Raw genomic sequence first — 22,292 nt, forward strand, 5'->3', positions numbered from 1 at the left:
TTTTTCATGCTCATCTCTCAAGTACAGTACTATGCCGCTTTACATTAGGGACTTGAGTATCTGTGGATTTTGCTATCTGAAGAGGTCCTGAAACCCATCCGCATGGATTCCGAGGGATATCTATATACAGAAGAGTTTTACAGAGGCTACATGATGTGTTAAAATGTCATTGTTCTAATGGCCAGTGGACTATGTGCTAGTGGGTAATCTTATGTTTTAAAAATCTCTTAGTTTTAATTCCTAAGATGAGAAATATGGATGGATATGACCCACATAAACACAAGAAATTCAAACAGTTTAAAAGGGTCCTAGGACAAAAAAGAAAGTTTGAGAATTGCTGTTTGAGATAGGTTGCTAAGCCTGGTAGAGGTGTGATTTCATTTAATACTGAAAACACCTCTAAGAGGCAGGTCCTATTGTCATTCCCATTGAGCACATGAGGTGACGAAGGCCTGGAAAGGTTAATGACTTGCAGAAGGTCATAAAAGGAGTAAGCTGCAAAGTCTGAATTTGAACCCAGGTTTCAACTTCTTAATTCTTCTTCTGCTGACTGTGCTGTCAGGCATGATATCCCTGTCAGAGAAGCACCAGGAATGCTTGGATTCGATGCTAAGTTCTCAGAAGAGGAACTAACTTCTCAAAACCTAGGCCATCCCCCCCAGGGAATGTAGATAGGAAGATTCTCCTTGTGGGCATTATAGAGCAGAGACCACATTCTACTGGCTTGTGGGCTGAGTCCAGCCAACAGATTTGTTTGATTTGTCTTCTACAATATGAAAAATCAAACAATTCGGTGTCATTTTTGTAATCTGGGAGATTTCATTTAAAAAACAAGTTCAGATTGCCAACTAAATTGAAAAATTGGAAGATCTAGCTAGACTGGAATAGTTTTCCCATATGGCCACAATCAGTTGCAGTTTATGTTAGCTATTCCTTTTAGATGAAATATCCGCCCTCTAGTTTGCCACAGACCTCACCACTCCCTATTACACACCACAGATTATGACCTCATTTATGTTACCTGTTTTAGGTGTTTGGAGTGGAGACATCTAGGGATGTTCTGTCTTCTCCATAGTGTTTATAGCCAATCTGTTCTCAACTTACTTAAAAGGACACTGACAGTAAAGGGGCAAAAATACATCCCTCTCTGACTACCCCAACCTGGTTGTAGTTAAAGACCTCACTGACAATGCCAAATAGAGAACAAGTTGCTTTTTTCCTTACTGAAGCTTAAAATTCTGATTCATTAAAAATAAGGATCTGCCAGTGAATTAACATTTATTTTTAAATGTGCAGCCCCTTGTGTTTAAAGTGTAATAGTGAAATAAGCACATTACACCCATTGCCCTCATTTTATGTTTATTTTAGAATTGTCTACTGTCCTCATCATTATCGTGTCTGGACCCTTTATGAAACTTAAAATGTCTCTGTGAACCTCTGTGTGCATGTTAGATCAGTCATTTGAAACAATTTGAGGTTGTCAACTAAAGGATTTCATTATCCTGGGCATTTGGATGGAATTATTGAATTTCAAATTCTTGTGCTTAAACTATCTCACCAATTCAGCAGTGCATATCAACAATTATCATAATTTTTAGATATATATTTGTTTGCCTTTTATCTTCCTTTGCCTCCCCCCAGACTCTCAGGGTCATAAACCTGGCAATTATATCTACTTGCTCACAATGTGTATTCTGTGCCTTGCACAGTGCTTAGCACATAATAACAGTAAATAATGGAATGAATAAATGAGGAAATATATAAATGCATCAGTTGTGTATATGATAACTCTTATTCTTCTCTAGCCCCAAGAATTATATTAAAAGATTTTTTAGTGAAAAATTTTATGCTTCCTAATTTGAGGATTAAATTGGGGAGATGTGTATTTCTTATTTTCCACATAAATATATAACCAAAACTGCCTCTGTATGTATGTATTTTTCCTTTTCTATTTAGAATAGCTCCCCCTCTTCCTGATGCAAGGTCAGTAGGAAATTTATATATCTGTCCAGCTAAGAATGAGATACACATTGAGACCAGGATGCAAAATGAGGCTGTTGAACTTGAAAGTTCATCAGAGACTCCCCCATACTAAAAGACACTCTTTCTGCATTTGGAAGGGCTGAGTTATTCGGCCATTAGCAAAGTCTCATGTGTAGCTTTTAGGCAATGTTCTCCAAAGGGGGCATCTAGCTCTTAACCTATTGCTGAAAGAGAAATACCATTGTCTATTAATACTACTGGAACTAAAGATGAATAGTGAATTGGCCTTGATCTGACAGTGAGTTTGACTTTGATAGCTCATCCCTTTAAAAGGTTCTTTTATATTTATGAAAAAAAAGTATGACGTCAAGCTGGGTGGGGTGCGGGGGGGTTGATATCAATATTTAAGAGCAAACTCGTAGGGCTTCCAAAAAAAAAGCCCTTTGTGTGAACTTTTTTTTTTTTTTACATGCATAACTAATTAGCTTAGGTTATTATAAGCAGGGCTGCTGTGATAAAGTTTCCGGTGGTGTCTCGGGATACCTTGTTTATAGTACTTTCTCTATGCCAGTCTACGAATCGGAGTTACAGAAAGTAGAGGGAGTGAATAGTCTACCGTTATTTGTTGGATTGGGGCCACCTAAAACGTGGCTATGCTGGAAATGCTAGAATATAATCACTATCAGGTGAGCTTTATTCTTATATTTAGTCTCTGAAATGTAAACAATAAATTGAGCGTTTCACCTTTTCATGTTATTGTAGTAGACACAGTTTTCAATAAGTACATGTCTTCCCGTTTAATGCTGTTTATTGTTTGATACCATAATCAGTAATTCAATGTAGTTTTGAATAAAGTAAATATTAGTAGGATTTTTTTCCCCTGTTGCATGGCTGTGCTCTCTCCCTCAGCTCCTGTTCATGGCTCTAAGATTAAATTGTGTTTATCAAGGAAAATGTGACTAAATTGAGTACCATTGATTTTTTTAAAAAAAGTTCTTATTCTCTATTAATGTCTATAAGAAAGAAGGAAAATAATGTTGGTGGCTTAATATTCATGCCTTTAAAAACGCATACATAGAAGTGCTATGTGTTTGAAAGAAACTGCTTAATGTGGAATTGCTTTTTATGTTGAGTTTAAGATCTTAATTAAAATGTTGAACAATCATGTCCAAGTGCAAGTGGGAGGAACTGATCCACAACTAGTTGATTTAATCATCCGAATGTTTCTGTTTCCGTTCTACAACCGTTTTATAGTTGTTCCTTAAGGAGGGTTTTTTGTGTTTTTTTTAAACAGAAAGCGGTTATGTTTGCCAAAGAAAACTGAAATGAATCAAGTTATGCGCCTTCTTCTAGATTGTTGTTTTGATCTTAACAAACTCTTTCAGGTGTGTTGGGGAAATTTTTGCCCTACAGATCGTGGCAAATTTTTAGTCATCAGACATGAGAAGAAGGGCACAAGGTTTTAAAGAGATGATGGACCGCCAATTAGCAGGGAAATGAAACAGGGCAGAGTATTACCCCAAATCCTAAGAGTTAGCCTTTAAACTTCAGTAATATCAAAATCCATCAGCACAGTGCCTGGTACCTAACAGGGGCTTAATAATCTATTCTGTTGGTGGACTGGCCCGTCTCATGCTTGTGCCTGAAAGAAGAGCTGTCCGAAACTCACCAATAACAGCGCTCTCTTCTCTTCCCTCCGTGGCTATGTTCAGGTGCAGACCCACCTCGAAAACCCCACCAAGTACCACATACAGCAAGCCCAAAGGCAGCAGGTAAAGCAGTACCTTTCTACCACTTTAGCAAATAAACATGCCAACCAAGTCCTGAGCTTGCCATGTCCAAACCAGCCTGGCGACCATGTCATGCCACCAGTGCCCGGGAGCAGCGCACCCAACAGCCCCATGGCTATGCTTACACTTAACTCCAACTGTGAAAAAGAGGTAATTCATGTCTCCTCCCCTCTCCTTTTTCTTACACTGAATGACTGTCTGTTGGATCTCCCTCCCGCACTTGACCGTGGACTCCAGTCTGTCCGCGTGGCCACCTTCGCTGGCCATTGTCCCCGATTCCCCATTCTAGCTGTCACCCTCCAGCCTCTTCTCCCTGTCACCATCCCCGGGTTATTGGGTTATGGCTCCTGGCAGGGGACCTGGCCCCCTCAGAGCAGAACCTAGACGCGAGGACACTTTTTCTTCCACCCCGTTTCTGCTTCGTTAGCTGAGTGTTCTCTTCCATTCCTTTCCGTTTACAGAGCAGTGAAAATGCAGGGAGAGAAGGAAAGGTGGAAAAGGGAGAGTAAAAATAGAAAAGGTGTCGGACAGGCGGTTTAGAAGTTCCGCTTGCTGTGAACGTCTGGGATGTTATTTTTATTTCTCCCTGAGTTGGAAAGGAAAAAAAAAAAGCACAGAGTGTGCATGGCTGGATTGGAAGAATATAGCACATGAAAATCTAACAGAAAAGCAAAGATTTCCTTGCTGGGTGAATTTGGTTTCCTAATAAAATTGCCACTGCTGGTGAAATCTGCTTTTTGTAAAGCCTGGGTTGGAGACAAGACTCAAACGTACCTCAAGCTAATTGTTGCATCAAAATTTGAAGCATACCTAACAGGAGAGTTGTGATTTAATACGTTATTTCCAAATATGAGATGATGAGCTTCATTTTAATGGAGTTTGTCCTCTGAAATATTCATGTGATTCAGAGGTGACTCTTCTGAAGTTTGGTTGATTTTAATTTCTAGAGGGACTAAGTCTTTTCCCTTTTGCCCAAACCAACCATCTTATTCTTCTCTGTCCATGTTTGTCATCTGTCAAGCTGATTTGCTGGAAGAAGTTCTTCCTTCATTATTTTGTTTCTCGGTCAGATTACACTTTATCGGAAAGCTTAGTTCATCTTGTTGCCGCGCCGTCAGCCTCGTATGAATATGTCATTGAAAAGTCATTTGCAAATCCAGATCATAGGCTGATTTTGCTTGTGTTTTTGCAGGGATTTTATAAGTTTGAAGAACAAAACAGGGCGGAGAGCGAATGCCCAAGTATGAACACGCATTCACGAGCGTCGTGCATGCAGGTACTGAATGACTCAGCAGCCCAAAGATGTAACGCTCTGTAATGAGGATCTATATTTGTGACTCATCACACTTTCCTGATGACTTAAGGGTTTTTTTTCCCCCCCATTGATTTTTTTTTTTTAATTGAGGAAGCTATGAACAGGGCTATTTTCTTCATAATGTCTCATGATTAAAAAATTACTAGGGAAATTATACTTAAAATGCATTTTTCTCTGAGTTGCTGTAAGTCATTAAACAGTGCTTAAAAAACATAAATTTTAATAAAATAGAATGTAAACTGTTGTACTTCATTTAGATACCATCATCAAAATATGTTATACAAATTTATAGGTTAGCAACTTTGACAGGATATTTGTAAAACCAAGATGTTCGTGTGTGTGAGATCTATATATTGTTTTATAAAATGGAGTCTCATGGAAAATATATTTTGAAATTTTATTTATTCATTTAATGATAAATCATGGATATTTTCCCAAGTAATAAAAAGTTCTTCTATGACACCCTATTTAATGGCTATATAAATCATGCTACACCCATTTATTAATATATTTATATATTTTTAATGTGTGTATATATATATATATGAGAAAGAAGAATAAGCAACAAAAAATTCTTATTTTTTTGCTTTTCTCTACTGCCTTTTATCAACATGTATGACTCTTTTCATAAGAGAAAAAATTCTCTCATACCAAGCCCACTAATTTCATTTCCCTAAAAATAAAATTAAAAATTTTAATTGCTCAAGTCTTCTGGCCCATTTTCCAGTTTACCAACTCATTTAGAAAATCACCTCTTAAAAACAAACAAACGAAACAGATACAACTGGTGTACCTGGAAAGGAAACAATGTGCTGACAGTTATTCAAAACTGACCTCCAGTTATTCTCAGGGGTCACTTAATGCCACTCATTTTTTGAATGTTTACTATATTCTTGGCACTGTGAGCACTTTATATGATTTGTCCTGAAATCTCACAAGAATCCAATAAGGCCATGAGTATTATTACCCCCATTTTACAGATTGGGACACTGAGGCTCATAAAGATTAAGGGTGTTGCCCCAATCCAGAAAGTGGGAGAACTAGAATTCCGACAAGCCCCATGATGTTGGAGCCTGTCTTCTTTAATTAGAAAATGGCAAAAAGACACAAAGGAGCATCCCTCTGAGTTCTGAGATTTCATTGTGTACTTGTGAAGCACTATTAAGACCCAAGCGTGTGTGCACACACACACACCAAGTAGCTCAAATATATAAGGTGTTTGCGAAGAAATGTTTTCACAGACTTGTCTTTACAACTGCTGCAATGCACATGTAATCACTGTTGTTTATTATCATAACTAATGTTTTGGTACTACAGGAATAAAATTGATCTAGAGGGAATGTCAGCTCCACGACTGTAATGATAACCTCATTCTGGTGTACTCCTCCGGGAGTGCCAAGCACACTGGCAGCTGTACAAGGAGAAACTTATTTTAAAAGTCCTTGTAAGATTAGTGCAGGGATACCCAGTGGCCTGGGAGCCACAGTGCCCCACACACCCCTGTGGGAGCACAGGGCTGAATTGCCATCTGTGGTTTTTTATTCCAAGGATGGTGTGGGAAAGGTACAGGGCATAGTCTTTAGAGGAGAAAAGGAAAAGGCAGCTATCATTCAAGGTGAAATTTCCTGGTTTATCTTTCCTGTTTAAGGCAGGGAGTTTTGCATAAAAGTTCAGAGCATGGTTCAAACTGTGGCTCTAACCCTTCTCCGACGTGTGACTTTGGGCAAGTTGCTTCTCGTATATCTCACCTGGAAAATTGCTATAATAATAGCACCTACCCTGATAGGGTTATTGTCAGGATAAATCACCTAGCCCATAAAAAGTCCTGCGCCCAGTGTCTGGCACCTAGTAATCACTCACTAAGTGCTGGTTGCATATGTCATCCTCATCACCCATTAGTGTTAATGGTCTTCAATAATATTCTTATTTGGGGAGGAAGAGGACAGTTACCTCTTAGAATCTAACTAAAGAATGTTATTGCTTTGGGTCAGGAAAGACCATGGATTTCTTTTTGGGTTGCTTTGCACAGTTTTTGCTTATATCTGTCTGTTTTCCATTGCCTTTTTCCTTCAGATGGATGATGTAATCGATGACATCATTAGCCTAGAATCAAGTTATAATGAAGAAATCCTGGGCCTGATGGATCCCGCCTTGCAAATGGCGAATACGGTATCGGTGACCTTTTTTTCTAAAAGAAAATCTTGTGACATTATTTCCAGTGTTTTCTCCCTTTTCCTGAATTTTCAGTTTATCTTTGCAAGTGATTCATTGAGAAATGTATTGATGATGAGGCAGAGAAGTATCTCAGCATCACAGATAAATGACTTAGACATCAGAAATTAAGAATTTCTCATGAGTTTATCAGTAACCCCATGATGAAGCTCTGCATTCCCTGGAGTCCAAGTCCACTTTCAGTAGCACGTTAGATCTTCCAGTTGCCCTTGACGTCTGATGCCCAACTTAGAACACTGCTGCCAAGGGAAATACTCTGGACTGTGTTATTTACAGTGGTTTTCTAGTTGGCCTGAAAAGTTAATGCACTTTTTAAAGGAGATCCCTTATTATTCACAGGTGATAGAGTGACATTAAAGTTACCCTTCTTCAACAGCAAATTTATTCCAATTTTAGTTAATTAATCAGGGGTCATATTTGCTCTTCTCTGTTACTTATTCCTCTCTGCAGTTTGGCGCCTTGCTTGTAGAGTTTATTTTCTTTCACTCCTTCCATTTTTGTCTTATTTGGTCCTTGCAGGAATTCCTTGGGTCATTGCCCTCCGTTTTAGGGTTAGGAAAAGTTAGCTTGTGTTGCCCTAGATTACACAGCTCGGATGTGTCAGAGCCAGGACTCCTCGGTACATCTTTGAATGCCTAGTCCCATCCTCTTCTGTTTTCTATACGAGCAATGCCATGAGACTATCATATTCTTTAGTAATTAGTATTTAAAAGACAAACTTCCATGGTGGTAAGGGGGTAAAAGGGAGCTGTTGTTAGTGGGTATAGAGATTCAGATTTGCAAGATGAAAAAGTTCTGGAGATGTGTTGCCCAACAGTGTGAATATACTTAACACAATTGAACTGTACACCTATTGCATTGGCCCAAAAGTTTGTTCGGGTTTTTCCCGAAAACCCGAACGAACATTTTGGCCAACCCAATAAAAATAGTTAAGATGGGAAATTTTAGGTCATATGTTTTTTACCCCACATACACACAAAAAAGTTTTAAAGACTAAATTCCAATAGTAAATTTCCTTGGGAAGGGAATGTGGTAGCTCTTACTTATTTATACCAAAATCCCTAGAAAACCAAATTTTTATAGTTAAGTTTTCTTATCTATCTTGATCCAGTCCTTTAAGTCACTTACTTGAACTCTTGAGGGTTAAGGACGACTCCCCTTGAAACCTCTAAGCTTCTTTTGGGATGCTTAGTTTTGTCAATTTACTGTCCATTTAAACTCACCCCCTCATTTTGAAAGAACTAAATATTCTTTCTGGCAAATGTTTCCCTGCCAAACTCTTCCCAACCTCTTTGAGCCCTTGGTTGGCTTCTCTGGAACCCTCTTGCTTCCAACTTTTGCGCATCCCGTGAGGCAGACTGCACTCGTCAGCTGTCAAAATCCTAGGACGAACAGGAGCAAAAACCTTGGAGGAGCTTGCACTGGGGAATTTATAAATATACCCAATGCCCTAGCAGTACTGATTAGCAATGGCTCAGTCATCTCAAAAGAACGTTGCTGATGAGGGTGGTTGTTTTTCCAGTGGCATCAAGTGGATACCTGAGCACACTCCGGAGGACTGTAGAATTGGCATAATTTTTAAAAATTATTCCTTTTTAAATTTTTCCCCAAAGGTGAGGACCTTGGATGTCATCTGATCCAACCTAGTACTCATTGCGTTAACCTCCTCTTGCATATCCTTTGTCTTCCCCACCAAAATATCAGGCATTTGGCTTCTTAAAAGCCTCCAGTGAAAAATATGCACTCACTTACAAGTGAAGCAGTAAAGCACAATGGTTGGGAGTTGAAGATTTATGATCAGACCTGGATTCAAATCCTGAGTCTGCCATTTACTGTCTGACCTGGCACATTACTTTGCTTCTTAAAGTCCTCCGTTTCCCCGTCTGTAAAATGGGACTGATCACCGTTTCTACCTCACATGGTCATCTCATAAAGTATGTACAGCATTTAGCGTTGGAAACATAGCTTGTACTCAACAATATCTAAATTATTAAATGTAATTTATTATAGTTTCAAATAATTTTGATAGCATTTTTTCTGGGTGTTATTCACTCAGCACCTGTAATGTGTGAAGCTCTACGTTAGAATAATATCATTCTCGATAATGGAAATATTTCTCATAGTGAGTCTCTCTGTGAATTCCAGATGTGGGTCCCAGTTTGCCTCATGGAGAACTCGTCCTTGTGACAACCCTTCTGGAGATGTGACCTTTAGACTGAATACCCGTGTCTCCTCGGTCAGTCTACATTAGAGTAGACATCCTAGTCTTTCATTATCCGATTGCTCCTGAACTCATTTTAAGATTGATTTAGCATTTATTAAAGGCCTCATATGTGACCAGTGCTGGGTAAGGTGCTGTGGATGCAAATGACTCAGGTCTCCTTCCTGGTCTCATTGGGCTTACAAGTTTAGAAAAGGAGACCACTTCAGACCTTGAATGGAAAAGGATAATTCAGAAGCAGAGAGGCCATCTCAGGGGAGTTCCCAGATAGGAAAGAACCCCCAGGTAGACTTTAATTAATTCCCAGTCAGGAGAGGAGTAACCTGCAGCCACCCTTAGGAGTCACTGACTTTGTCCCAGCATCCATTTCTCTTCTGTGTTCCCCCGCACCAGAGCTTTCCCACAACAAACTATTCTAGCATTTTACTACGGGCAGAAAGACACTGTAACATAGAGGTTTGGAACACAGACTCTGAGCCAGACATCTGAGTTCAATACATACTCTGGAGTGAGTTATTTGTCTTCTCTGCCTCACTTTCCTTGTCTGGAAAATGGGGACAATAGTAGCATCTAAAATAATAGAACCCATGTGAAAATTATAAGAGTTAATCTACAAAAAAACATTTAGGACAGTCTTGCCTGACATGCTCTCACTGAATGTCAGTTACTAGCTCTTATTCATGATAAATTTGGGTTTTAATTGTCAAAATTAAATAACAAAGCCACTACAACTTACTAATGTTTTAATTTTTTTTTTTCCCACAGGGAAGTTTAAACTTAATGTTCTTTACGTTGGGCATTTTTCCTTTTATTTGATTCTTTGAAATGGTCTATTTCAAGTAAACTACTTTAAAAAATAAAGTGGAAGGAACACTTAGAGAGGAAACTATCCTAAGGGAATTGGAGTCTAGAAATAACTATTCTGAGAGCACAAGGGCCCTCTTGTACCATCACAAACAAAGAATAAAAGTCCCAGTTTACTTGTGCTAACAGTAGTCAATTGATATTCAGAGAAGGGGACCATCCAGAGAGAAAAAATAATAACATTTTACAATTATCATTTACTTGGGAAAATATTCATTTTGGTAGAGCAGAACACTGAAGAACTTGATTCAGACCAAATTTAGGGCACATACCCACGTGTGTCTACCTTCTCTTTATTTGTACTAATTAGGTTGCGGCTTTCATCTGTCCATTGTGTAGCTTGTGCACTGGAAGTGCAATCTTGTCCATCAGGTTAATGTGCTAGATAAAAACCCAGCAAAGACACAATATATCCATGATAACAGAAGATGCCTCTTCCTCTTCCTTAGCTCCAAAGGTGTTATTTTGACCTAATTTTGATGTTAACCGTGTTTATGAGGGGATTTTTCTAATTCAGAAGGGGAACCACAGAATCATTTCTTAAATTTGCATGGCTAGGAGACTAATTTCTAATTAGAAAGCCATATTATTTTAATCAGCCTTCCTCTGAGTAGCTTCAACAAGTAACAGTCATTAATACAAAGAGCATAAGGCATCATTTAGAGCAGAGTCTTTCAAACTTTGGTACTGTTGACATTTGAGATGGATAATTCTTTGTTATGGAGACTGTCCTGTCCATTGTAGGATGTTTAGCAGAATCCCTGGCTTCTACCCACTAGATGTCATTCGCACCTTGTCATCCCACTACAACAACCAAAAGTGTCTCTAGACATTGACGAATGTCCCCTGGGGAAAGGGGCAAAATAACCCCCAATGAAGAAGATTTAGGGTAGTGAGTGGTCACTTTAGCTCTGCAGATCCCCTTATTTCTGTGCTTAGATCTGCATTGCAGTCCAATAAATTGGTGCAGTGGTCAACGGGATGCTTGGCAATTAACATGGCAGATAGTTTTGTTGATCAAAGTGAAAATTAGCTTGACTGTCCAAAAACTGTAGACTGGGTATACGGTACTTTCCAGAAAACTATATTACTACACATAGCAGTTTATCAGTCACTTAAGAAGCAGGTACTCTGTTTCACCTACTTTTATCTCGTTTACATTTTACAAAACCCTGTGAGATGGGTGATATGATGGCCACTTTTCAAAGAGGGACATCTCACCTCAGAGAGGTTAATATCATGTAGCAGGTCAATGACAGGCAGGTTCTAACCTGGGTCTCTGACTCCTAAGCCCAGGCTGTAAATGACTGTACTGTTAATTTCTAAATTTGAGTATCCACACTTGGTTAGTGAGCAACTGGGTTTTTATTTGCTCAGGTTCACTTGGAGATTAATTGAAAATTGCAGTTTCTAATTGGTTATTATCAGCAGGTTGATCCTGCCCCCCAAATACTACAATTAACATGCAATGTGAACCTCCTATCAAAAACCTCCACTCAGACACAGCAAGACTTTCCTTTTTGTAAAGTCAGCAAGATAAGCTACACAAAGTGCCTTTCTACTTCTGTGCCTGGCTCAGAGTAGGCGCCCACAAAATTAAATTTTCCCCAGCAAAATATTCCAGCAGGCTCTACGCTGCCCACTCCTAACCAGCAAGTATTGGAAAAGCAGTCGAAGCGGGAAATCTTTTAGAGAACTCTCCAGAGGGTTATAAGCTGCTTTTTCAACTGGAAGTAATGAGGTTTGACCTCAGTGGAGTGCCCGATAAGGCGTCTTGTTATAGAGATTTTAATTCTTCTCTCTTTTTGGTCAGCACTGCTGTCAGTCCAGGCAATCTTCTCTAGTTTTTAACCCCTTCCCAATCTGTTTCTTTCTGGGTTTCCCCCACTTCCACCCCACTTGTCCATCCATCTCTCGCCCCGTCTTGGGTTTGTGTCTCTCTCTTCCTGTTTCCATCCTGCCCCTTGTGTCTTTGTCTCTGTCTTATTCCTAGTTTTTGAGTTTTTCACCCTCTTTTTCTCTGTGAGTCTGCATTTATTAAATATATGTACATATAACATCTTCCTTTATATTGTGGTTAGAAAATATATTCTTGTCCTGGAGAAGCTTATAATAGAAGATATCTGTTCAATATAGATCCAGTGATGACTTAGAGGGTTTTTTAAAAAAGCTAGTTGCATTTATCACTTGCCTATTGTTTATCTCTAACAAATTATCATAATAACACAATTACATGTTTTGCATACAATTTGCATATAAGCATAATACATATGATCTATATTTCTCGAGCCATGGAAACAATTGTTTTTAGCTTGTGGCATTGAATCTGAAGTCACATTCTTGGTTTATTAATACCTGGTAGTTCTTCCCAAATCTAAAATTCCAGAAGGATAGGAGGATAAAGCTTTGGAATCTAGAAGGGTTACCAGATGTCATACCAGCTTTGTAAGTTTTGACTCTCTGACTGTACAGTGCTGTATTGAGACATTTGAGCACCTTTCATTTTGCTGTATTAAGTTGGACAAGACTAAAACTGAACACACACAGGGCAAGGCTGACCCTGAGAAGGTGACCTATTTTGTATAAAACCACTAAGTGAAATGACAGCTAATAATCAAAGTCACTTTTTAAAAATCAGTTCCTTAGCTAGAGGCCCTTGAAATGTGGTTCAAGGGCATTTTACATTATCACAATGCATTGTTCATATGCATATGTAAAGTAAGATATGTGTAATCCATTTTATGTACATGATTTAGATGCTGTCTTCACAAAGGAGCAAAAGACTGAGTGGAGAAGAGAGATGTGCCCTGCTGATCTGTCTGTGCTACCTGCCCCCAACCCCAATCATATCAGAGCAAATGTCATATTAACGTGTTGGAAAATATCTTATTCTGTGCACAGCCCGCCCCCATCTCTTTAGCTAGGAGTTTAGTTCATGGAGTATTTATTTAGAAGCCATGATAGGAATACGATGGCTGATGGCTACCAATAAGGGGAAACACATTTGATTCTATCTTTATTTCATGGTATAATTTCATCTGTATGTTAGTGGTTATTTGAAAGAGTGAAATGTGTTGTATTGTGGTACAGCCTTTACCAGGTACCTCTTGATTACTAAACATTTTAATCATACTTAAATGTTATCTAAATTTACTTTTCTCAGATGCAGAGTAAAATTCAGAGTGTATAATCAAGTAAGGGAAGGGCTGAATGACATAAAATCTCACCTGGTAATAATAGTTACAGAAATTATTTGAGTTAAGCTGGAAATGGGAAGTTTCTGCCATGGAAATAGTGAAGCCACCTATTTCCCAACAATTAATATTTAGAACTTTATTTCAGGGAGTGGGAGGAAGAAATGTCTTGGATCTCTTTCATCTACAAAAACGGGTGCATCAAACTCATGACAGTGAACTAGTTACAGGAAAATGCATATGTGGCAAAGGGAAGTCATTGTTGGGAAAAAAACAGGTTCATTACTTGAAAATGTTCAATTCAGAATGAGAGACAAACACTCTTAAGATAGTTTAGGAAGGCTAAGTATTTCTTTCATTCTTTTTCTTTTTTTTTTCAAATGTAAAGTTTTGTTCTTTTATGAAAGCCAGTGGGCTCCCTCTTGTGGCTTTGTGAAAGATTGCAGTTTCAAGGAAAATAGCTTTTTTGCAGTAAGGAAGTCATTTCTTTTCCAATAAGAAAACACTGTTAATTGCTTTTCCTTATAAAGAGAGAGAAAGAAATAAGGGAGAGAGGAAGAGAAGGAAGGAGAAAAGTTGACTTTGATGAAAAACGTGATTTGGTAACAAAGCCATGCCACATGTAACCCTGCCTATAATAATAGCCAATATTTACTGGGTGTCTTCTATAAGCTACTACATGTGCTAAATAATGAGTTTGCACGTTATCCTTTGTGTCCATGCTCAAAATAAACCTATAAGCTGGGTAGCAGAGTGACTTTATGGGCGTGAGATTCTGCCTCCTTTCCTGTCTCTAAGGGGAGCCCCCTAAGGAGACCATATATCTGTGAATGAATGAAAAGGTAAACATCTCATCTTTTCCTATGTTAAAAAATATCTTTTTACATCAAATCATTTCTTTTAAATAAAGTCTGGAATAGGATATGGGTTTTAGCTGAATAACTTAAGAATCGTTCAACAATTCATTTCCATTACTCTTTTTCTCTCTCTAGTTACCTGTCTCTGGAAACTTGATTGACCTTTATGGGAATCAAGGCCTGCCACCACCGGGCCTCACCATCAGCAACTCCTGCCCAGCCAACCTTCCCAACATAAAAAGGGAGCTCTCAGGTAAATACCCAGCAAACGGGCCTCTTACTAGAGATTTTCTGTTAATTTTCTGGTAAGCAAAGTTATCCAAATAGTGACCTCCAGAAGTATTTCCAACTCGCAGACATACTTTTTTAGGTCTATGCAGTGGTTAAAACATTGAGCCATATTTTAAGATAGAGGATGTATCCTTGAAAATCTTTGTTTCCAGTATTTCTTGAGATACTGGGAATCAGGCTGCCGTAACTCCATGACACCCATTATTGTGTCTATGGCTGCTGTCCCCTTTGGGGTGAGGGCAGCAGGCAACACTTTCAGTTATGAGATGTCTCTCCCCAGTCTGGTGTTTTCCTTAGTTGCTCGGCCCCTAGAAGCCTTTGAGTTTGAGAACCCTGGTCTGAATTTTCCTTTGACACACATTCGAGCCCACAGTTGGGATAGGGTAAGAATATATTTCTTACATCTTCAGATGCCTCCTGTTATTTTTGCTGTATCATGTGCAAAAGATTTATTACACGGAGTGAAAAAATAAATCATCAGATGGAGCAATGGGTATCGTTTGTTCTTGAGGCAAGTGTGAAATTACCTATTTCGCCATTTTTGTTTAACACTTTAGGGAAGGCATTTGGCCATTAAAGCATGATGAAACTGTATTAGAACTGGTATTCTACCATGCTGGGTTTTATGGCCTTCACCTCATCCCCCTTTTTGTTGTTTGATCCTTGCATCCTACAGGATTGGGTGACTAGACTGAGACTATGGAATATAGATTTGGTGCAGAAAATTCCTGTTCTGTTCAAGGGTGTCTTTAAAAAAAAAAAAAAAAAAAAAAAACTTCAGAAAATTGTGGCAGGAGAAAGAAATTTTTTTAAAAAATCATTGATTTGGTTTAAAAAAGATGATTAATTAATACATAAAAACCATCAAAAGCCAACAAACAAGTAGATACCGTACAGGAAGGAAAAGTACAATGAAGTCTTAGAAAAGATAGCTAAATGAAATCTGTATTAAATAATTATAAAATATGGTTAGAGTGACATGTATAAAGTTCCTGAGTGCAAAGTGGAGTTTTGAATTATGTATATGATTGTTTCTTCAAAAAGAAAAGAAAACAACAGAGGCTGGGGGTAGGAGGAAGAAATAGATGAAAGGGATATACATTTATTAAATTTGTAAAAAAGCAGATATAACAGACAATATACTTCTAGAGTCACTGGTATCTTAGAAAATGACCAGTACAGACTGGACAAGGGTAAAATGGCAGGAAAAGGAGAAAAGGGACAGGAAATGAGGTTCAGACCACTGATAGTTTGGGAGGCAGCCTAATGTAGACAAAAAAGAATAGGCTTGGGAGTCAGCAAATCCGATCTAAGAGGAAAAAACATTATCTTTATGAAGTCCATTTTCCCACCTGAATTAGGGTCCAGTCAGGAAGCAGAAACCACACAGGGATTGGAACAGGGAAGGGTTAAAATAATTATCAGTCATGTACAGGCAAGCAGCTACTAAGAGAGGAAAAAACTAAGGAATACCCTAAGGCTGCAGGGGAGTGCCCAAACTTGGAAGAGAACCCTCCTCCCCAAGGCCAAAAGGCCAGCCTCAGGGGGCAGGGTGTGGTTGCTGCCACTAGGTGGCAGAGACGTTCACTGGTTGCCTTGACCAGAGCTGGTCCACAGTTGGTGGATTGAGGGTGACAGGCAGAGAACCACAGGGTGGGGTGGGCAAGCTGAAAAAATAAAAAACAAAAAAGAAAATAAAAAAGTTAAGATACTGAAGCAGAGGGTGTGTGAATAAAAGCTGCCTGTCATGCTTCTATGTGAGAGGTAAAAAAAAAAAAAAAATGGAAATGATTTGGATTGATCTTCCTAACTGAAATAATTCAGCTTCTGAATTATTTATTTATGTATCTATATATATAAATATATATAATAATAGCCATATAATAAATATATGCTATAAGTAATGCTGAAAAGATTTCTATTTTGAAATAAAGTTCTGAAATGATAGTGTGATGTTTTGGATATCACTTCTGAAAAGAAAATAACAGAGGTTCCTGAATCCCGGGATTAGTGAAGTAACATTTTTTTTCTTGTTTTATTTTGCTCTCTGTAAGGGGGAAAGTAATCCCTTATCACAGAGATCTCACCAGAGTTGCTATGCAAATAGACCTTTCCAAATGGAGTTGCTACTAAATGCCTCTGTACCCTATGCCTATTTTTGTGTTTATAAACTCAGACTAGTAAGTAGTTGCCCCTAAGAGTCATTGAATCATTTCATTCTAGCAGGTTCTGACAGAACCTGGCTCCAAGTTCTTAAATAATGAGTTCATTTCCATGAATCAGTTAGAGATCCAGTTTGGAAGCCTCTCGGCTTAGTTTTCATACCTTCGTAACATACCAAAGAAAGACTAAAAAGATCTATTGCCTGAAAAGAAAATTTGACTCCTGATAATACACTATCAACAGCAAATTCCCATAGTTTCTAGTTATTTATTTTTTTCTTATTCTTACCTGTATGTTTACAGCCTGTCAGACATCTTTGTTACTGGTCTTTTGCCATTTTGTAGAAGCTGAGTTTTTGCATTTATTTGATATATATTGCTTTTGGAAAAAATGCAAGCCTTTTAGAAGTCAAAAATTTTAAAACCCTATTTTTATTCAAGTCATATAAGTGTCCATTTCTTTAGAAAATAGTTGTTTTGTAATTTACACTATTGTGTGCCTTGAACAATTCTAATTTCTAATGACTTCATTCACATGCACAGCGCATATTTTCCCCACAGAGTCTGAAGCAAGAGCATTGGCCAAAGAGAGACAAAAAAAGGACAATCACAACTTAAGTAAGTTGGTTTTATGGTCATTATATTGGAGTTGATGTTTCCCCTTACATCAAAAAATTTCCAGACATTTTGGAGGAAAATTGGTTTCACCTGTTAAAGGTACATTTTATGGAAGAAAATTGTTTTCTGGAGAGACCAAAGTATATAATTTTCCCTGTATTTTAATCTCAGATCAAATTGAATTACACACACACACTCACACACACACACACACGTTTTCAGTATCTTGAGGAGTTTGTTGTTTTGTTTTTGGGGGGTTTTTTTTTGGTAAAAGGGAGTCTTGATCCCCAACTACCCAAATATAAGTTGCTCACACTGGAACTTATTAAAAAAAGGGGATTATGGGATCACCTTCTCCAGTGAGATTTAAAAGCAAAAAATTAAACATCTGGAGGGGAGTCATTGGGTGACATGAGGTAGCCTCCTAAATTTCTGACTTTACCTGTGACTTAAAAAAAGAAGTTTTCTAACATTTAAAATTATTTTTTTTACATGCTTAATTTACTCTTGGTCACATCTTTAAGCTTTTTCCTATGAAAAGTTAAGATTTTTTGTTTCATAAACAAGTGAAAGAGGCTGAAAATAAAAAAGGGATTGGGCTTGGAAGTAGAAAATAGTTTGTGTATGTATGAATTTCTCATCTCTTGCCCCCTATCCTTTTTTTCTTAAATTGATTTTTAAGGATATAAGTTATGTATAAATACTTTGTCCTTATAAAAATGATAGAATAAGGCCAGAGTTCTCTGATCCCTAAAAATAATCATTGTTGGGTTTTTTTTCAATTTGCTGTTTGTCTTTCCAACCTCTTTCCAAGTATTTAAGAACATACACCCTTACACTTGCATGCAGAGGTTATAATAGAATGGTTTTGTGTATGATTTAACACAAACAGTATCGCATTGTCTGTATCTGTTACTGCCTGCTTTTTTACTCACCAGTATGTCCTGAAGACCTTCTGCTGTTATTCATCTAGATCTATGTACTTTTAAAAAACTGTTGCGTAGCATTCCACAGTGTAACTTGTGATATTTCATAATCTTCCTACTGCTAAGTGTTTATGTTGTTTCTAGTCTTTCCCTATTATAAACAGTGCCACAGTGAACATTTGCAGACATGCCTCTCTGTGTACAGGGGAGTTTGTTTCTCCAGATTAAATGCTAAGAAATGGAATCACTAGGTCCTTGGGGGAAGGCGGTTGTGTGTGCGTTTCTTCTTTTAATGGATCCTGCCCTTCCCAGTTCCTGTTTCACTTAGAAGAAGCTTTCCTCATCTTTTAACCAAGAGATTTCAACTAATATTTCTAAGGTCTCCTCTGGCTTCAAAGTAATTTTACTGTAAGATATTTCTTCTTTTAAAATACCTTAGAAATGAGATAATGATAATTTCTCCTAACTGAAATGTGGAAACTAAGTTGGATGTTGTCAAAAACATAATCCGCCTTTACTTAGTCACCTAAACTCTCAAGTTCAGGGTTGTCAGTAAAGTGTAAATATGATCAACTCTGAGGGCTATAAAACAACCTTAAGATCTCATTGAACTGTTGGAAATTAATACTCAAGTTTCAATTGCCCATTGGCATAGCTTTTCCTCTTCTAGGAATTTATCTTGTAAGACTCCTTGCCAAAATGGGCAAAAGAATACATTTATTTATTCACTCATAGCTACTTTTTGAGCCCCATTATGTACAAGGCACTTTTCTACAGAAGTGAACCAGATAGACAGGTCTCCCACCCTGAGGAGCTTACATTAGAGTCAGGGGCAGACAGAATAGATGAGCAGTCAGATACATGCAGATGGTTTTTACAGCATAGGATAAGTACTGTGATAGGAGTAAAAAGTACACAGGAGCATTGGCAAAAATAGTCATTATACCTTTGAAAAAGAGGGAGAAATTGGAAATAGTCTAAATATTCATCAGTAGAGGATTTGTACATAAATTATGGTACATCCTTATGAGGGACACTCAGTGCCTCTTAAGAAGAATGGGGTTGGTCTGTTTTACTTGTCTACAATGTATTCCTGAGTGAGGAGAGCAAACTGCAGAATAATATGTGTAGGGTCCCATTATGTAAAAAAGAAAACACTGTATGGGGGTGTGTGTGTATGTGTGTGTGTGTGTTAGAAGATCTAGAAGTCAGCCTTATCATTGACAGTTTCGTCAGGCAAAAAATGTTGGGTGGTGTAAAGAGTTCGCTTTTACTTTTTTCTGTATACACTTTTGCATGTTTTGCAAATTTTTGCAAGCTCATATCACTTATAATTGGGGAGGGTAGGCACTGAATTAAAAATAAAATGCAGTACATACAAATGTTGATGATGAAAGGTGTCAACAATATGCTGTCGAGTGAGAAAAGATAGATGCAGAATGGTTTTTAGTGTAATTCTGCTTTAACAGTGTCATTCTTTATTCAATACATAGTTGTTGGGGGCCTACTGTGTGCTAGGCTCATATAGGTACTCGGAATGCCTCAATGAATAAACATATAAATAAATAAACAAACAAAAGTATGCAGATATTAGATAGTATAGAGCTCTATAAATGAATGGAAGAAAGAAGTATGTAGATGTTAGGAGGCAGAAAGTTCTTTGAGGAGACATAGTGCAGACAAGGGGGTCAGGATGGTAAGTGGTGGTTCACTTCTAAATAGGTAGTCAGGGAAGGCTCATGGGTAAATTTGAGTCACCTCACCTGAGGGAGGTGAGGGCGGAACCATTCACGTATCTGCGGGAAGAGTGTTCCAGGCAGGTGGAACAGCAGGAGAAGGTCCTAAAGTGGGGAGTGTGTCTGGCTTGGTTGAGGAAGAGCAAGGCCCATAAGGCTGAGGTGGGGGGAGCACAGGTGAGTCACCATAGAAAGTGTGGTCACAGTGGGAGATGAGTAGAAATGAGGTCAGAGAGATGGGAGCCCCCAGATCCTTGGAGGACGCCTTGAGGACTGGGTCTTTGTCTAGGTGAGAGGAGAGGCGATTAGAGGGTTTTCAGCAAGAGATTGACAGGCTCTGACTTATGTTTTAACAGCTTCTGTGTTGTAGTTAGACTAACGGGGGTAGGTAGTGATGGGCATGGGTGAAGCAGAGATACCACTCAGGAGGATTGCAATAATCCAGGCAAGAGATGATGGTGGCTTCTATTCAGGTAGCAGTGGAGGTTTGAAGTGGACAGGTTCTGGAAATATTTCGAAGGTAGAGCGAGCAGATTTTGATGATGGATCAAGTGTGGGATGTATTGATTAAAGAAATAGAGGTACAGAATTGATGCCAAGGATCTGGCCTAAGCAACTGGAAGGATGGAGTTACAGTAAGTGAGCTGAGAAAGCCCGTGGGTAGAGGTATTTGAGGGGGGAAGACCAGGAGCTCAAGTTTGGAATGCTGGGGCTGCCTGTTGGACCTCCATATGGAGACATCTAGTAGTCAGACTTATGAGTCTGGAGTTCCGGGGAGATGACTGGGCTGCAAATACAAGTATGGGAGTCATCAGTCAGTGTATATGTGGTATTTAAAGCCATGAGACTAAATGTGGTCACCAGGAAGTCAATGTAGACTGAGTAGAGTCCTAAGAACTGTGTCCTGGGCGTACGTCTAGGCCACGTGTGTGTTTGTTCTTAGAGCATAAAAATAATCACAAAGGATATATAACAGATTTTACAGTGGTGGTATCTGGATCATCGGGGATTTTTATTTCATTTCATGTGTTTCAGTATTGTTTGTTTTTTTTTATGATTATTATATTCTTGGAAAAAGTAAGAAAACATGTCATGCTTCAGAGTTTTGGGGGAAGTTAGCTAGAAGATCAGAGATCCAAAAATTTCTTGTTTGGAGCCATTTAGTATCACTTACTGTTTCTATTTTATAAAAGTCTGATAATAAGACAGTATTATACATAACTGATTTAATCATAGAAATAATCACTCAGCTAAGAAAAAATGCAATATATATTGAGAAAGTAGTGAATAATATTATTTATCTAAGTGTGCACAATATTAGTCAAATATAAATATATATTAGGTTTTAATATGTGTAAAGTAAAATATTCATATCTTTAATCCAATTTACTAGACTTTAAGTTATTTGGAATTTATTTGTCAGACTAGGTAAATGAAAAACATTTATTAACTCCTATGCCTACTATTTCACCCTCCCGTAAGAAGATGATAATTTAGTTAAACATACAGCTGGATTTATAAAAGAAGAATGCTGTTAGGGTGCATGGTATAGTTAAAGATGCTTGACTTCTAGGATTATTTTATTCAGTACTGTAACCCCTGGACACATTTGCCTATTGAGCACTTGGAATGTGACTAGTCCAAATCGTGGTATGCTGAAAGTGTAAAATAGACACTGGATTTTGAAAAGTTAGTACAAAGAAGAGACTATTAAATATCTCATTTATAAATTTTTATATAGTTTACATGTAGAAATTATAATATTTTGGATATATTGAGTTTAATAAAAATATTAAATTACACCTCTTTCTTTTTACTTATTTAATGTGACTACTAGAAAACTAAAAATTACATATGAAACTTGCATTATATTTCTCTTGGGCAATACTGGGCTAGAGGAGGGGTTTTTGTATGACCTGTAGCCTAAGAATGTTTTTTACATTTTTAAGTGGCTTTAAAATATCAAAATAAGAATAATATTTTGTGATACATGAAAATTATATAAAATCCAAATTTCAGCATCCAATGTTTCTTGCTAGTAAATTAGGTACAAAAATTGTATCTAGTTAATATTAGTACATTTTGAATTTTGCTAACACAAAA

The 22,292-nt window shown here is 37.9% G+C and overlaps 1 protein-coding gene across 10 annotated transcripts in view; it reads left to right on the forward strand.

Annotated features, from left to right (window-relative positions):
• Positions 1-22,292, forward strand: part of MITF (melanocyte inducing transcription factor) — a 224,191-nt gene that overhangs the window by 189,242 nt on the left and 12,657 nt on the right. For 7 of the 10 annotated variants that reach the window (XM_061197135.1, XM_061197137.1, XM_061197142.1 and 4 more), the window contains 5 exons: positions 3,696-3,923; positions 4,966-5,049; positions 7,162-7,257; positions 14,592-14,709; positions 17,453-17,527. In XM_061197135.1, coding sequence (XP_061053118.1) covers positions 3,696-3,923; positions 4,966-5,049; positions 7,162-7,257; positions 14,592-14,709; positions 17,453-17,527 — 601 coding nt within the window. The remainder of the gene's footprint in view (positions 1-3,695; positions 3,924-4,965; positions 5,050-7,161; positions 7,258-14,591; positions 14,710-17,452; positions 17,528-22,292) is intronic. The other 3 variants (XM_061197136.1, XM_061197138.1, XM_061197141.1) reach the window with 1 other exon arrangement.

The sequence above is a fragment of the Eubalaena glacialis genome, chromosome 7, assembly GCF_028564815.1.
Source record: "Eubalaena glacialis isolate mEubGla1 chromosome 7, mEubGla1.1.hap2.+ XY, whole genome shotgun sequence".
Classification (NCBI taxonomy): domain Eukaryota; kingdom Metazoa; phylum Chordata; class Mammalia; order Artiodactyla; family Balaenidae; genus Eubalaena; species Eubalaena glacialis.